The following is an 18,246-nucleotide window of genomic DNA, read 5'->3' as shown; positions in this document are numbered from 1 at the left end:
TAAACATGACAATGCAGAAGGAGAGATCAAAACCCTGAGCCTACAAACTCATAAAGTTCTGAAATAAGCCTCGCAGTGCCTGCTTTTCAATGAGATCTAATACAAACATTGGCCCAAAATATTCCACAGTGCTGAGGATCTAGGCAATCATCAAATGCCCATTGTCTTAGTATACAACAAAGGGGCAAAATGGTGCAAAAAAATGCAAACAACCGACTACAAATTCCAGGAACGGGTTTCATAAAAACCTTTAAGTCCCCTTGCCCAAGTACTCCAAAGCCAGCTTCTCCATACACGACATTCTGTGTGAAGGGGGCTTCAAATCATATAAAAAATGAAATGGGTTCAGATAAACTTACTACTCTGAAATCCAGCATTGAGTCCGAGCAAGAATACCAATGGAACGAGCATGGATAGAAGCACCAAAAACAACACTATTCCATATCTCTTCCATCCCTTCTTCATAGACATAATTTCCTGCAGAAAATGCTAATCAACGGGTGCTATACGCCCTCCGTGCTTGCACCATCAGATCTGGAGGTTCAATACCCACAAACTTATTAGTGGCTGAACAGAGATTTATCACCAAATCAGCAAATGACTTCAGCTTCGGTACTATCAAAATCTCAGAAGAGCTCGCACTTGCTCAGCCTCGTTAATTCAGTAAACTCTAAGAGAAATTTGCAGCAGACATAAATTTAAACCATACATAAAGATTAAAAAGCTTCCCCTTAGACAAAATCCAATGAAAAATCCAGATATAAGTTATTGAAATGGATGTTATTTAACTGTTCCAAGGTTTTGACTTACATATAATCAAAATTTGTCAAAACACTAAAACATAATATACAACTCAAAACAACTGCAAGATTTGTAAGAAATAAACAACGCTTACTGAAATTTTTGTGATCTCATTATGGTTTGAAGCCTAAAGTTACATCAGATATTATAAAATATCACAATATACCATAAGATAGTTTATATATAAGTTATTTTGAAAAATTTCTGATCTCAGAACGGTTGGAAGCTTGAACTTACATGGGACGCTATAAAATATCTTATCAAATTCACGGCGAATTCCCACCAAACTGTACCAAAAATGTAACCTGTTACTCTTTGCATCCGGCGCATGAGGCAGACAGAATGATAAGCCTTGGGTAGATATTGAAATAAGAATATTAGGAGCAGCAGTGTCATAATATAAGTGATTTCTGCCCTTTTTATAAGGTCTGGCACAACCAACCAGAAGACCACCTGCACAAATAAATAGGCATTCAGTAGCAATAGGAATTAGAATGTGATAAAGTGTATGTAGGATTTATGGAAAAGATTAAATAATTATAATAAAAAAACTCTTTATACTTCAAGATAAGTTCATCTTTGCCTTCACCTAAAAAGATATCTGGATCTCTATATTTAAATAAAAATAAGAGAATCTAAGAATCTAGAAATATGTAAATCCAAAGACTATCAATCCAAATGCTCTAAGAATTTAGTAAAATGCCAATCAACACGCAACTGCTCTAGGACTTTAGTAAAATGTCAATCAACACCCAGCTGGTGTAAGAATTTAGAAAAATGTCAATCAACAGCCACCTGTGGAAGTGGCACTATGACAAATATATCAAACCAAAAGCCTTTGAGAGAACGCAAGTAATGGAGAGCAATTAAACGAGCATCCCAAACAAGTTTCCCAGAGCCCACTACAAGTGATTCCTTTGACACATATGCAAGCCCGAGCTGCAACCAAATATGCCATAAATGCAAGGCATCATTGGTAGAACGCAGAACAGTGACGAGAACAACGAACTTCCCATCTAGGTAGATGCACATTAGGTCTTTACTAATGGATAGAACATAAAAGAAAAGGCGGTCAATTGCCAATCCAATGGCACACACAGGAAGAATAATTCTGTTCCATCTCTGGATGGCTTTGCTTCTTGGGTGCAATACTATTCCAAGTATCCGTTTATCTCTCTTCCTTCAGTGCAGGCATGGCTGATGAACTTAGGATTCGGTTGGAAAAACAGAGGAACCTGCATTGGCTTCCCAGTGGAGATGGTTGCTCTTATTACAGCTAATGGAATGGAAAGCTGGAGTTTCTATCTGGGTGCAAGCAAAACACTCCTCTGCTGATGTGCCTCCAGATCTTGACAGGGCAGGAGAGGCCACTGTTGCCATTGATTGTTCCCCTGCTGCTTGAGATATATTGCCTCCAGGAGGTGTTGAATTTTCTGTGCCCCTTGAAGTTTTGAAAAGCCATCTGCAAATATATTTCAGGTCCAGTCAGCGCATTCTATTGCAAGATCTTAGTTGCAGCTACTCTATAACTATTTTTCAATCAAGCAGACTAGAACATTGAATATAGGAATTTAGATTACTTACGCTGCAACTATACTCTTCAAAAAGGATGACATGCTTCTGGTTGTTATACCATTCTATGACATAATGGTTATTGCAGTGAATAAATTTGCAAGCCAAAAGACCAGGTGAAATCTCAGTCCTGAATCAACACAGAGGAAAAGGATTTAGGATTATATAGCAATGTTGCAAATCAAAGCATTGCGGCCTTTCCTTTATATTCAGGTTTAAACACACAGGAAAAGGATTTAGGATTATGTAACACGTTGTACTTGATGCAGTTAGGCAGATCACTCCAGATTTAGTGCAAATGTAGTTAATGCAGGTAGGGCACCAGCGTGAGAGGAATCTGAGAAATCTGTTGGAGTTAACCAGAGAAATGTATATCAGTCATTATCTACATTACTACTCAGCTGGACGTTTGCAAATTCTGTGGAAGCTACCAGAAATGTATATCGACCATTCTCTCCTTCGTGCTTTGTAGATTGGAAACCATGTGACCACTCTTCAGATTGTAAATTGGAAACCATGTCAGCACTCTTCAGATATATGGCATATTCAGATGGTGTCTGGGATAAATTCTTTCCTGGTAGTGCTACCAGATTTTATGCAAAGCAGTTACCCTGTAGCATTCGCTTCGAAGATTAACCGTCTACAACAACAAAATTAGGGGTTAATCCATTGCTATAGTAGATGATTTTAAACATGTGAATGATTACACGAGACCCTAACTGGAAGCATAAAAAACCATAGGGAACTCGGCTAAACCAACCAAATTTCAAAACTTACCAGTAAATCAACGTGGAGTTATGCAAACGGCGGTGCAAAAGAAAAACCATCCGAACTTATATCTATCGTTCAGGAATTTGACTTCAGGGCACTATGCAATGTCCTGTGTAGGCCATTACAAAAGATAAAGGACAGATCTACTCCATGTCCAGGCGGGTTTTTCGCCGATGCACACGGGTTGAACCCTCTTAGTTAAACATGGATAACATAACTAATTTTCGTCACACAAATGACCAGAAGGAATTAAGTTAGGGTTTAGGATTGGAGGAATAGCTAGCAATCATTACATCACCTCGATCGATCTGAACCATCCCCAAAACCCAAAGTGTGAAAAACATCCCCCTCCATCTGATATTCCGGTGATGATTCATGGCATGGCGAGAGAAGAGTGGCATGCTAGTCCCCAGGTGTACCATAGTAACGTAAAACACTTGAGCCATAGGCATGCCATCTGGTACCAGCTACTAAATTTGTGACAGACGCATTCAATGACAAGGGTTTGGATTCGTGCCGATCACGCCTTACGACAACCCAACTTGCCGTCCTTTGCATCGAACAATGTGAAGCCCGTAATAAGACTCCAATAATTTTCCACACCAAAACTTTGGTTAGACTTAGGTTAAAATGCTAATATAATAAAAAATACAACGGTCAACCTATGGTCAGCGATCGATCGATCGCAAATAGTCCCAGGCAGGGACTAATAACAAATTACCTCTGCATCAATATATTCATATCGCTTATCAAAAATCATTAATTTGAAAAAAATATATTAAATAATTTTTCCCAAAGACAACGACCGAAGAGATGTAACATAAAAAGAAAGTTCTCAAACTTTACATCAATATTCATACGGCCAATAAAACTCATTAATTTAAAATATTATATTAAAGAAAATTTTCCAAAGACAACTATTCACGATATGTTTTTTTATCTATTAGACTAACCTAAGTACCCACGGGGATTTGAACAGGTGACCTATCGCAAGGAGTGCCTTAACAAGACACCCATTCACAGTGAATCCAAAGCCCCATAGGCCGAATTATGATATGTTAACATAAAAGGAAAGGTTTCATTTTACGAAGTCTTATGTCATACATTCCATTTTAGACAATCCAGAGGAAATATGTGTACTTGGGTTTTCTTAAATCAATTACCAAAAACGTGCATATATGTGGCTTCTGTAACGGTCCGTAAGGTTGGTAGCATTGCTTCCAAAATTTAGTTGGGCGATAACTAAACTTTCCCACTCTAATTTGATTATCAAATATGTTACTTTGCGACTTAGTTAAGACTAGAACATTCTCCTTGGGAGAAGTGAACGGGTTTTTCTGATAAAACATCCCTCCATAAATAACTCCACCATATATTCACTAATTGCAACTTTCACTGCAGATGAGTGAACTCTCCACTCAACTTAGCAGTCCACTAATATAGCGGCTTTGTCCTGTAAGTTAGCAGTGTGAATAATCGATGGGACGCAGGCGTGTCACGTTGCTCACCATAATATTAAAAAAACCAGAGAATGGGCTGAAAATTGAACCCCCAATTTCCAATATCTATAAAGGCATGCTGCTTTTGCACTAATCATAAATCCAAGTTCTTTTACATGAGACGTGACTGGTGCTAAATCCTGTCAGAAGCATCAGCATCAGCATCACAAGGAGTCCATCATCGACCTGGTGCTAAATTTCTGCAAAAAGCAGCAGTTCTAAACCCTATCTCCCTTATACTCTATTGCCGAGATATTTTCTCAGCACGGCAGGCAGCCATGCTCGCCTCTTTAATCAACCCAGGTTCGATTCCTCGCCGCTCCGAAACATTCAACATCCACGTCCTGCATCCCTTGTCCTGCCCAAAACGTTTGAGAGCAAGAACGATATGCATGAGTTCTGCTTCGTTCAAAAGATTTGAGCCGAAGACACTTGAAAAACTTGCAGACGGCACGCTGGGGGATTATCCGGCGGAAGATTTTCTGTGGGAAATCGGCAACGCTCCGCTCGATTTACTCACGGCAGCCGCGGGTGCCGTGAGGGATCGGAGGCCGGACGCCAATGTGATGACGTTTTCGCCGAAAGTTTTCATACCTTTAACCAGGGCCTGCCGGAATTCATGTGGCTATTGCACTTTTGCTCTGCCGCCAAAAGCGGGTCAGAAAATGTACTTGAGCTCGGAGGAAGTGCTGGAAATTGCGCGCAATGGAGCAAAAGTCGGTTGCAGCGAGGCGCTGTTTACGTTGGGAGACAAGCCAGAGCTTCTTTATCCAGCAGCCATGGAGGAGGTAGGATTTAAGCAATATTTGTTCTGTGAAATTGTCCGAGACTAGGATTTTCCGCGTATGCTTTCGATTCTTTAGAGCGCACCGTTAAATAGAGCTGTAAGCTTTCTTTAGAGATGTTTGACCTGGTAAATTCATGAGATAAAGAGGCAGGGATTATAATGACATTAATAATGTGATTTTTCTCACTTCAAATCACAAGGTTACGTTGGTAAATAAGATGATATATATGTTTATCGTTTTCTGTTGCTGGTCGGTGCACGAGAGACGTTCTTAAAAGTAAACTGGATAGGAATCAATCGAACCCACGTCGTTTTCTCTGTTGTTGACATGAAATACGTATTAAAAATTAGATGGGAGAAGTATCGAACCCCAGACCTTGATGATGTGCTACATGCCCTTTCTGTTGCTAACATGAGGACGTATGCAAAATTAGATGGGATAGTATCGAACTCAAGACCTCCTCAACTGAGCTACAGGCCCTTTTACGGTGAGCACCGTCGATAGAACCTAGAAGCTGGGATTGCAAGAGCACCGTCGATAGGACCTAGAAGCTGGGATTGCAATTTGCTATCGACCTAGCCAACTTTGAACTAACTTACCAGGAGTCGAACGAGAGCTGTTGCCCCTGGCAGCCATGTTGCTCGCCAAGCTGTCTCTGGTAGACGTGGCTCGCCACTGAACTACATGGCGCTTGTAGGATAGGCGGGCACCCTTCACTAGCAGTCAGATATCGATGTTGCACAATGTTGGAACGCTATTTTTGGGCCAAAACTTGGAAGAGAGGTTTTCCAGTATCTGTTATGAATATTTTGCCAAAAATAAAATAAAATTAATAATAAAATTAAAATTAGGTAAATTACTAAATTTATTTTTTTTCTACTTGTTGATAATTCATAGTTTTGTTAATGGTATTTTTATATAAAAAATATAAAGAAATTTGATATTTCTCAGCTGGTTAAAATGACTTTTAGTTAACCAAAGTTAAAATAAATCTAAACTGATTTTAATAATTTTACGGATTCTGTATTTATTTATCATTATTATTATTTATTATCATCTTTTTAAATATTTTATAATATTTCAACATAAAAATAGAAAAAATATAATTATATATTTATCATTATTATTTAAAAATATATATAAAAATAAGAAAAAAATATAATTATATATTTATCATTGTTATTTAAAAGAATTTATAAATTTGAGAATATATTTTTAAAATTGTAATTAAAAAGTTTGATAAAACTAATAGCGAATAAAATAAATTTTAAATTTTTATGATTATTAAAATTTATATCTTAATATTTTATATAATTTGAGAATACATTTTTAAAATTATGAATTTTATAATCTTCCAAATTTTAATAAGTTAAAAAGTTTGATAAAACTAATCGCGAATAAAATAAATTTTAAATTTTTATGATTATTATATTAATTTATGAACATTAATTTTTTTAATGATTATTATAGTAATTTATGAACATTAAAAAATTTCAAATCTAAACTGTTTAATTAACTCGCTTGTATATTTTCAACATTTATTAGTACCATTATTAATATTATATATCATCAATATTATATTGTTTTATAAGAAACAGAAGGGGTTGATTTATGAATAATCAAACTTTTCAGATCTATCTCTCTAATTGCAAGATCTCTCTAATTGGCTTGCAGGTGCCCGCAAAACCTTACTATTAGGAATGTGGTATCTAGCTTAATGGCTTCAAAAAATAAGAGTTGAGCCAAGGAGGTACAAATTCATAAATATTTGCCCGAGGGTTATGGTTTTTTAATTTATTGTGACTTTGCCTTAAAACCAAGCACTTTTCACTTTAAAGTATTCATCCCCACCCCAAACTAATACTATTGAAAAATAAAATCTCACAACATAGTTTTTCAAAACTGGTAGGTTTTGGACTTGTAACTGGTCAAACAGCAACCTTTAACCGGTAGAAAAATCTGGTTTGGATCGGTTTGTACTGGTTAATTACCAAACCCATCGGTTTGGTACCTAATCAATACCAACCAGCTCGAATCGGCTGGTTTCGCTCCAAACCTGACGTTTCTGTAATTTGAATATAATTCTCCTCTTATCTATTATCATCATTATTATTTAAATGAGTTTGCTTTCTTAAATGTTCTATACTCTTTCAACATAAAAATTAAAAGAAATTAATTTATCATTATTATTTAAAAGATTTTATATTTTAATATTTTATATAATTTGAAAATGTATTTTCAAAAATATAATATTTTATATAAAATGAGAATATATTTTACTAGTACGATACCCCACCGCTGCTGTGTGTGTTATAGGTTTAAATCGGCCCTCAAAAGATGTCTCAATCAGCTCATAAAAGATAACATTTTCAATTTCTCCAGGTAGAATGCTAGGGAGATGCCCATCTCTACCAAATAGCCACAAAAAACCTTGAGAGTGTGACCAATGCCTCAATATACATGAAGAAAGAAAGAACAAAGAAATTATTCTAACGTCCATGAGGTTAAAGATAGCCTATGGGACAGATTGCTTCTTCATCTGCTTGATGTATTCGGCCCTTTTTCTGTGAAGCTTCAAAATAAATGCTTCCAGCTTCTCGACAAACCCCTCGCTAAATAGATTATCCCAAGAGCTAGCTGCCAACATATTTGCATAACTTTCCCTGTTGTCTTTGAAAGCCTCACATTCTAAAATCAAATGTTTTTCTGTTTCCACTTTTCCAGGAGAACAAAAAATGCATACTCTTTCCTCCCACACTTCCTTTGGCCTTTTCCAGTGCCCTGTTTCACAACGGAGTTGATGAGAATTAGTCCTTAACTGAGCAATAAGAATTTTGGCTCTCCAAGAGATATTGGCCTATGTTGCCAAGAAACGTGGGTGCGGGGACGGGGACGGGGACGGCGACGGCATTTTTGGAAACAGGGTGCGTGGGTTCGTTGGGTAATATAATAATATTAAATTTTAATAATTAAATTTTATAAATTATAAATTTATAATTAATAATATATATGAAATTTGAATTTGTATATTTTTTTAACTTTAAACAAGAAAACTTTAATGATAATCATTTAAACATGCACATCATTGAACATTCAACATTGACATTGATATTTCAAAATTTATCACCAAAAAACTGTTCTTTTGAATCTTTTCTGTGTAACCATGACACTGTGACAGCTATGTGAGAGAGCTCAAGGCTACTACTAAAGCTGAAAATTCAAAATACATACTAGGATAAATGCTAGACTCAGCTATTTTGGTGAAACTTGGGACAAATTTTGTCACACACAAGCTTTAAAATAACTATGCAGCTTAGGTTCATTTGCAAGGATGCCTATCAATGAATCAGGTTGTGGTCATACAGACCCTTCCTCCTACACAGCCAAGGAGTGTTAGCATTTCTGCCTCCTGCTCTAATTTCAAGACAGCTTCTCTCCTTATTGAAATTGCTCATTCTAGCTAGAGCTTGAGCTTGTAACTTTGCTTTGAATGTTTAGTCTCTCCCATATAAAAACACAATTTTTTCATAGGAGATTCTTCTCAACCTGATAGTGGTCTAGAATTTTCTTGATGTCTAATCATCCACCTGCCCCATGCATGGTGTGCTCTGTGGTAAAGCAATCCCAAAAACAGTGGCAGCCTTACCCTTCCACAAAACACGCTTATCAGTCTTTGTTTCCCAATAAAATGCACAGCAGCCATCTGATGGCTTGAGGGATAGTTTGTCTTTGAGTGCGAAGCTCTGCCTAAATATTAATTATATAAACATAAAACATCTTCGCAGTTTTTAGAGATTACTTGGTGTACAAGTCTGTAGAGACCATATATGATTTAGGCATATTTTCCTAGTTTTAATCTTAACATGATGTTATCAGAATGCTGTGAGAAATTGGCAGATTTTGATACTTAATTTAGCCATTGTCCAAAATAGCCCTTTGCCATTTAACAGCATCAGCTGATTACAGCTTATGGCTGGTCTCAATCCTACTTTCTATTTGACCGAAAATGTCTGAACCTGTATGTGTGCATTTACAGTTTATAATCTGATGGTTATTTGGCTCGGGAATGAATGTTTCATTCCAAATTGATTTACAAGAATTCTTAAAAAACAAGACTTGTAAAAACTTAAAAAACCGGGTGCGGGTACCCGTGCAACACAGGTTTTGATGGTAAGGACCGTGGAAGAATGTTTCATTCCAAATTGATTTACAAGAATTGATTTAGGGTTTTTTAGGTTTTGTTATAAGTTTTACCTTTGTTATAAGTTATTTTTTAAATTTCAATAAAAAAAAATTATTTGAAAATTAAATTTTTAATATAGTTTTTTTATGAAGAACCCAAAGAACCCAACCCGAAGAACCCGAAGAACCCGAGGAAACCAAGAACCCAAGCACCCGAAGAACCCAAGAACCCGTTAAAGGAAAAGAACCCAATTTTTTTTTTGAAGAACCCGGTTCTTCATGGAAGAACCTAGTTCTTCTGGGTTCGTCTGGGAAGAATCCGTACCCGAATCCGGTACTTGGGTGCGGGAACCTGGGACGGGTTCGAGAACCCCACTCCCGGGTGCGGGTACCCATGCAACACAGGCCTCTATGTATGCTTTTGGTTGATGACTATGAGTGGGATTAAACACTTGAAGTGCCTTGAATAATGTGAACTACTTTGGGAAACATTAAAGTATCAAAAAATTAAAATACAACTAAATCATAAAGGAGGGCTACACCATGTCACCAATCTGCTGTGCTCATTGTAGATTTTTGTGTAGCATTGGGAGGTATTCTTGCATGCCAAAAGGCCTCCCAAGTAGGCCCTAAATGATGAAGTCGGCCCCACCATGAAGGGGTGTGACTTTTGGTCAAAAGGGCATTTATTTGACAAATATAAATACATAAGCTGACTTTCTCATTTGACCAATTTGAATCACACACATTATTCTATTTTCTGATCCACACATGCGAAGTCAAGAGGAAGAGATACAAAGTTTGACCAAGATAAAGAAGCTGCCTTTTGATCGAGTTTGATCTGCTCTGTTTGACCGAGAATCTGTTGTGTTTGATCAAGAGTTTGACTGAATTTGATAGTAGATAAAGGGGCAAGCTTGACTGCAGAAGAGGAAGACTTTGACCGCAGATTTTGGCCACAAGCAACCACCATTGACTGCAGGACTGAGTTAACCTCAGGCTGAAATTGAGATTGTTGACCAACTTTGACCAGCATTGATTTCTCTAAATTTTGGTGGTTTGACCAACATTGACTAGTTAGTATTTGACCAGGTTTGATTGGTATCTTGGACTTGGATTTTGGCATAAATTTCTATAGTATTCTTGGAATTGTAAATATTGTTGAAGAGTAATTTCTCCTTAGAGGTCTTTTTCCCAAGATTGGGTTTTCGTAGAGTAATTTTGTTGCCTTTATTGTGCATGGCTCTCTTTATGATCCTATTGTTTTCATTGCATTATTGTTGAGATTTTCTGTGTATAATTGCTCAATGATATAAGTGACATAAGATAAATTGATTGGAAATCATTACGAAGTAATTATCAGACCAGAAAATCAATTTCTACTCTTCATTCTTGTAGAAAATTCAACATGGTATCAGAGCTTTGTTGAAAGAGCAGCCATTTATATCAGCCTTAGAGACAAGTGTTCAAACAACTTAATTGGCTTTTGGGTCTCTTGCTTAAAATGGCACCAAATGTTAGAGTTTAAGACAGGTTGGATGGTGCCATTAATTTCAGATCTTTGAATATTAGAATACTCCTTATTTTGGAAGAGAATGAACTACCCACATTAATCTATGCACGATCAAAACTACCCACATGTGATGAGCTATGGACTGATTTTGTTCAAGAAGAATCAAGATTATTAACTCACAAACTCCACAAAATGAAGAAACACAAGTCCTTGCAACTCATACTAGAAAAGGAAAGGGAAGAAGGAACTTTGGAAAATTCGACAAAAGGGACTTTGGAAAATTTAGCAAAAAGAATTTAGGTAGAAGCCCTGTTCTCGCTCAAGATAAGAAGAAGAAGGACATGTCAAAAGTGAAGTGTTTCACCTGTCAAAATTCTGGACACTATGCATCCAATTGCTCTAAAAGAAAAAGGAAGGAAAGGGAGCATGCTTATGTAGCCAATGTTGGAAATGATGATGATGAGTAACCACCTGAGAAGAAGTCAAAAGGGTTTTTAACTTTTTCCTTTAGATCTGTCAAGGAATTGACAAATCCCTTCAATTCTCAACAATTTTTTTTTTTTTTTTTAAATTTAATGATAAGTATTTTTTTCCTCTCCCTTGATTATTATTATTTTATTTAGTCAACCTCTTGTCTTTTCTATTTTTGTATGGCCTTGATATTTCTTTCTTACTTCCATTATCAATTTTCTTTTTCATGACCCCCTGAATGAGGTTCACGGATAATTAGGTCTATTGCAAACACTGCCATTACATAACTGGCAGCATCAGGAAGTACAAGGCAAGGTTGTGACAAGAGGGTTCTCCTAGTAAGAGGGAGTGGAATGCGAGAAAATTTTTGCTCCTGTCACAAATAGTCATATTCTTAAGAATGTTTGGAAGAAATTCTACATATTAACATCTAGGATTGTGTTAGATAATAGGAAGAGCTTCCAGTTCCAAGGGAACTGACAGTCAGGCAAAGTGGAAGGAGCAACCTTCCAAGAAGATGTCATAGGATTGAGATTGTCAGATTAGATGCTTAGAGATAGAATGTCTCTAGGAGCAATGCGTCTTCCCAGAGGAGGCCATAGTAGAAGGACTTGCTTACGTAATAAAGGGAGTAGCTACAGCAAAAGGACTTGCTTACGTGACAGAGGGAGCAACAATAGTAGAAAGATTTACTTCCATGACAGAGGGGGTGGCCAGGACTACCACAAGAAAACCTACTTCAGTGTCAGAGGGAGTTTGGCCTCAAAGATTGAAATGAAGGATTCTGACAGATACACTATTTCTTGGGATTGGAGATTCAAATTTGGAGAATCCCATGATGTACAGGCAATCGATTAGATTTGTGGAGTACCTAGTTAACATGAGGCTAGATATTTGCTTTGCAACATCTTGAACCAGATTATGGTTGAACCAAGGCGTATACAATAGATGACAACAAAGAATGTGGTACGTGTTGTACAGTTGGATGTGGTTTGAGATATGCCTCATGAGGTGAAGTGAGTCTTTGCAGGAATATCACAAGTCATGAAGCATTGAGGCTTCAAAAGCCAGAAGGACATGGCCAGGTCATTTCATTCGAGACATGATGCAAGAGGAGCAATAGAGCTCCAATACATATCAATAGATGAATAGATTGTGGACAAAGACGAGCTTAGTATGATGCTGAATGTCTCCCTCATTGGAAGGGAATGATGAGGTCTTTGTAGGATTGGGCTGACCATCTCTTGAAGCCATAAAGGACTTTGGTTGGGTCATAAAGGACTTTGACCAAGAGGAGATGAATACATTCACCTTTGAAGCCAGAAGGACTTGGCTAGGTCACAAAGGGCTGTAATGTCCCTTCTCAATAAATTTTGCTAAAGGAAGAACTACAATTTTTGCAATTTTGAAGCTAGCACAATTTTGGACACCAACTTAGGAAAAAGCGGGTTGAAATAATTTTGTTGTTGGAGTGTGGGGGCCACCCCACATGAAATACGCACCCCTTGGAAGAGAAATCGATTTTGCTAAGGGAAAGTCGAAATATTTGGTGGAGGGACCCACATGGGGAAGGAAGGCAACAAGTATAAATAAGAGAAGGATGGCAGCTATTGGGGCTTTTTGTTAACTTGACATTTACCATTGTTGCTCAAGCTGTTCAGCTGAGTCACAAGTGCTGCTTAGCACCAGAGTTTTCCAAGGAGAAAACTCACCCTTTCTTTGGTGGACCACGAGTGCCACCCTAGGGAGGTCTCACCATAATTTCGTAGAGGCTTGGGGAAGCAAGAAACAAGTGGTACGAATTATTTTGCCTTAGGCTGGACGTAAGACAAAGAGACACACAGTCTTGTGGGAGAGCATTATGGGGATAAAAGCATTGAGCCCTTGTTGGTCATTCCCTTGGATAATTTGCAGTGGATTCCAAAGGATTTACAGGTTGGGAGAGTGTACTTTGCTCAGGTCGAAATTCCCTTGCAGAGGCCTGTGCACTGTGCAGTAGCTGACCTGGGCTGCACAGTTCATGGTGGAGAAAATTGTGGTGAAGGCTAGGGGAAGGATTGTGGGGTAGAATTGAGCTGGGGGGTGCAAGTAAGTTGTTGTGGGGAGATTTCTCGATATTTTGGAGGGCTGCAGAGACAAATTTCTACAGGTCGTAATTTTTTGGTATTCGGAGGAGTGCTTGGAATTTGGGGGTGATTTTGGAGCGTCAAAACTAGAGCAAACCCTTTCTGGGTTTTTTTGGGCTTTTGGTGGAGAGCCCGAGAATAATTTGGTAGAATTTTTTGGGCAGTTTTGGAGGCTCAAACAAGGGTTCCACTCATCGAGCGGTGCAAAAATTCCAGGGCTAGCGCAGTACCTTATGGAGGAGTCTTTTCCCTTGCATCTGGGCAACATTCTTTCACCTGGGATTGTCTAGCTTGCCTTGGCAAGCCCAGGTGAACACATTCATGCATTGTACTCCTCATAAATATATAATAAAATGGCTGATTTTGGAACAATTCTGATGTAATTTCTGGGTGTTTAATGGTTTGCTGGAATTTTCTGTTTGCACTTGTGTTTTTGCTTAATATCACTGTAAAATTTTCCTATTAGGAATACTACAAGGACTTTGACAAGAAAGGTTAATGGCCCAAGGCAATTACAAGGGAAAATTATGGGATACATTCTTTGAAGCCAGAAGGACTTGGCTAGGTCGATTAGAGGTGAATGAAACTGGGAAATTATAGGATTGAATATATCTTCTCTTTAAAAGCCAGAAGGACTTGGCTAGGTCAATCGAAGGAGATAGATGTAATTCACCTTTGAAGCTAGAAGGACTTCGCTAGGTCATAAAGGACTTTGACCAGAAAGGTGAATGGTCCAAAGGAAAATTCTCTCCTAAGAAACTAGAAGAACTTGGATGCCAGAAAGACTTGCTAGGTCATGACCAAAGGAGATTGATACATTTGCCTAAGGAGCCATAAAGGACTTTGGCCAAAAGCCATGGATACTCACGTACATATGAGGAGTTACATTACCCATTCCAGGATGGAGTTATCTTATAGATATGCTTCAACATGACAAGCTCAAAAACTTTTCTTAAGGAAGGAGAAATTTTAGCAAAGAAGAAATCTGTTGAGGAGAATACCTCCCTCGCTAAGAGGGAGTGTTGATTTTTGTGTAGCATCGGGAGGTATTCCCGCATGCCAAAAGGCCTCCCAAGTCAGCCAAAGAAAATTATGGAAATAAAAAAATAAAAATTATGTATTTTTGGGCTTCATGTAGGCCCCAAATGGTCAAGTCAGCCCCACCATGAAGGGGTGTGACTTTTGGTCAAAAGGGCACCCATTTGACAAATAGAAATATATAACTTGACTTCCTCATTTGACCAATTCGAATCACACGCATTCTTCTATTTTCCGATCCACACATGCGAAGTCAAGAGGAGGAGATATGAAGTTTGACCAAGATAAAGAAGCTGCCTTTTGATCGAGTTTGATTTGCTTTGTTTGATCGAGAATTTGTTGTGTTTGATCGAGAGTTTGACTGAATTTGACAGCAGATAAAGGGGCGAGTTTAACCGCAGAAGAGGAAGGCTTTGACCATAGTCAACCACCGTTGACCGTAGTTGACCATAAACGCTTTGACTGTAGGATCGAGCTGACCTCAGGTTGAAATTTAGACTATTGACCAACATTGATTTCTTTGATTTTTGGTGGTTTGACTAGCATTGATCTCTTTGATTTTTGGTGGTTTGACCCAATGTTGCGATAATCACGATTAAGATCAAATTGGCAGCGAGGGTCTGAAATAAGAAAAAATAGCCAAAAAATCTGTGAAAGTCGGCAAAATACAAAAAATACAAAAGATTTTATTTTTTTCAAATTTTTTAGTATCTAAAGCATCCACAACATAAAATAAATGCATTGACACACAAATATGAAAAGAGAACTAATATATAAGATGTGTAATATGTCTAGTGTTACATCACACATAACAATGAATCAAGTCCTGAATCTCGAGTCTTGACTCAACCTCAAAATATCAACAAAAAATATAATAACATATCTCATATCATGAGCCATATACAATGAAATGAACCAGTTAACTACTGATTTCCTTTGCCCCCTTGTGAGAAAATGTAACAACTTTCCCTCTAGATGAAGAAGGCCTTGGTGCTGGCATTGGACTTTGATGTCCTCTAGAAGCTAAATAACTAGGAGCTATAGGAGGTGGACCACATCCTCTACTAGTGACCATGGTAGGTGGTGTCACCTCCTCCTCCTGTTACTCCTCCTCCTCCTCTGCAGTTGCTATTCGCTCGAATGCTCCACTGCCTCCCCCTCTAACCAATCAGGGGCTGACTCCATGATAGGCCTCTCGGCTTCAACCCTCCATGCAAAAGTGGTGTCAATCCCATCCAATGAGATGGCCTCTGTGTTAGGTGTCCTCTCAAGTTGCCTCACCGTTAATCAAAGATTGTAGTAGACGTAGACCATGTTGTTAAGGCGTTTGACTCCAACCTGTACAAGGGTCATAAATTATAAATTATATTTTTAACTATTTAATGAATTCAAAAAATTAATTGGAAAATTTGTAACTTGTTGCGCTTCTTGGTGTGTATTTTTTCAAATACACTCTAGTTGTGCTCGCATCCGGAGAAGCTACAATTTGGCTAAGCACTTGAATGGAAAGCTGTTACTTTTAGGTATGTTCTATGCTTAGAGCAATTTATTTCAATTTTCACAATTGGCTCAATATCTTTTCCAGATTAGCAATCACATCAGCATTAAAGTAAACTGCAGATAGAACATAAACATAAATCGCAAAAGACAAGCCAAGACAAGAAAACACAAGATGTGGCGCTAGCCAGGGACAAACCCAATGTGGGGAAACCCTTGATCAATTCTTCTTATATGTTCTTCAATAGTTCAGCAAAGAGAGAGATAGTACGTTTACAACAGAAGTCAACACTTTGACTTATCTAGATAAGAGTATAGATCATCTCTAAGAAGATGATACATGAGATCAGTTGAAGATATGCTGCTTCAACTGATTCTCCAAGGTGAGTCCTTCACCTATCGTTGTGCTGCATTTTGTCATCATGCTGCACCCATCATCACTATACTGCATCTCGTCACGCTTCATTAATCATGACTGTACCCATCACTGTATTACATTATGTGCCATTGCTGCACCATGTTGCCATACTGACCTATGTGTTGGTTGCATCTTGCTTGCTTGTTGTCCCTAGCATGCTTGTTGTCCTTAGCATGCTTGCCTGTTGTCCCTAGCATGCTAGCTGTAACATTGCATGCTTGGTGTATTTGCTGCTAAGTACCATACAACTGTCCCAATGTTAGTTAGTTGTCCCTTGCATGTTGCTCTCCTTCGGAGACAAATGCTCTGGTTGTTCCAGCAGTTCCCGACAGTTTTGGCAGTTTCGACTGTTCCTGGCAGTTCCTTACAGTTCAGGCAGTTCTGGCGATTCTGGCAGTTCCGGCAATTTCGGCAATTCCGACTGTTCCGGTTGTTCCCGACAGTTCCGGCTTCTGGCCCTCTACGTCAGCTTTCCCACCTGTTCCGACAGTTCTCGACAGTTTCGGCAGTTCCGACATTTCCGACTGTTCCCGGCAGTTTCGACAGTTTCGACAATTCCGACTATATTCCCGATAGTTTCGGCAGTTCCGGTAGTTCCAGCAGTTCCGGCGATTCCTGGCAGTTCTCGATAGTTCCGACTATTCCCAATAGTTCCGACAGTTCTAGCTTTTCCTGGCAGTTCTCGGTAGTTCCGGCAATTTCAGCTATTCCTTGTAGTTCCGGCTTTTCCTGGCAGTTTCGGTAGTTCTGACTTCTGCCCTCTGGATTAGGGTAGCGTTATCCCTTAGGATCTCTCCTCCTACTAAAACCCAAAGACAAGTAGAAAGGAAGAGATCCCAAGTGTTTTGAAATGACTTGAAGGCCACCTCTATTTATACTAAAACATTGAGCATAAGTGGGGTTTATTTGGTTGCTGGTCGACCTTGACGAATTGTCCCATAACACAAATAAATTCATATCTCCATGAATACTTATTGGAATCGGATGATCTTTAGATCAATCCTACATCTCTCGATGAGAGGGATCCAAGAAAAATATCAACTTCCATTAATAAGATGACCCACATGGAGTGTGGCCCTAGTTGCCAATTTTAACACTCCCTCTCAACTAGGGAGAACTCCATCCACTGATCCATATGTTCGACTGTACTATGCTGCCATCAGTGCCTTGCACTGCTTTGCTGAACCATGAAGAAGAAGAATTGATCGAGAATGTCTCATACCATTCTCTACTGACCTGAAGTCAGTTTCATTTGAAGAGAGTGTGTCACATCACTTTTACTGGCCCGAAGTCAGTTTTATTGATCCCAGATCAATATCACAGGATAGTGTCTCAAACCACTCATACTGATCCCAGATTAGTTTCATTGATCCTAGAGCAATGGAGGTCATCCTAGCATAGATACATCGATGCGTCCATCGATAGTACTACTATGGTCCCTAACCCCATTTCCCTGCTCATTGATCAGATGAGAGGTACTTCCCATGAGTCCCAGACCGCATGGGTAGGATGCCTCGACAGGAGAACTGATCATCCTGTCCACAGGAGAACGAATCATCCTGCCCCACAG

At 38.5% G+C, this 18,246-nt stretch overlaps 1 protein-coding gene across 2 annotated transcripts in view; it reads left to right on the top strand.

Annotated features, from left to right (window-relative positions):
* Positions 1-4,553: 4,553 nt before the first annotated feature.
* Positions 4,554-18,246, top strand: part of LOC149202209 (uncharacterized) — a 511,066-nt gene continuing 497,373 nt past the window's right edge. The window contains exon 1 of one of the 2 annotated variants that reach the window (XM_089403126.1): positions 4,554-5,431. In XM_089403126.1, the coding sequence (XP_089259252.1) occupies positions 4,922-5,431 (510 nt within the window). In that variant the 5' untranslated portion in view covers positions 4,554-4,921. The remainder of the gene's footprint in view (positions 5,432-18,246) is intronic. The other variant, XM_089403125.1, reaches the window with a different exon arrangement.

This window comes from Pinus tabuliformis, chromosome 2_1, assembly GCF_031772625.1.
Source record: "Pinus tabuliformis cultivar Carrire ecotype Pingquan chromosome 2_1, CPIR1, whole genome shotgun sequence".
Lineage (NCBI taxonomy): Eukaryota > Viridiplantae > Streptophyta > Pinopsida > Pinales > Pinaceae > Pinus > Pinus tabuliformis.
This window is presented reverse-complemented; position numbering and strand designations above follow the sequence as displayed.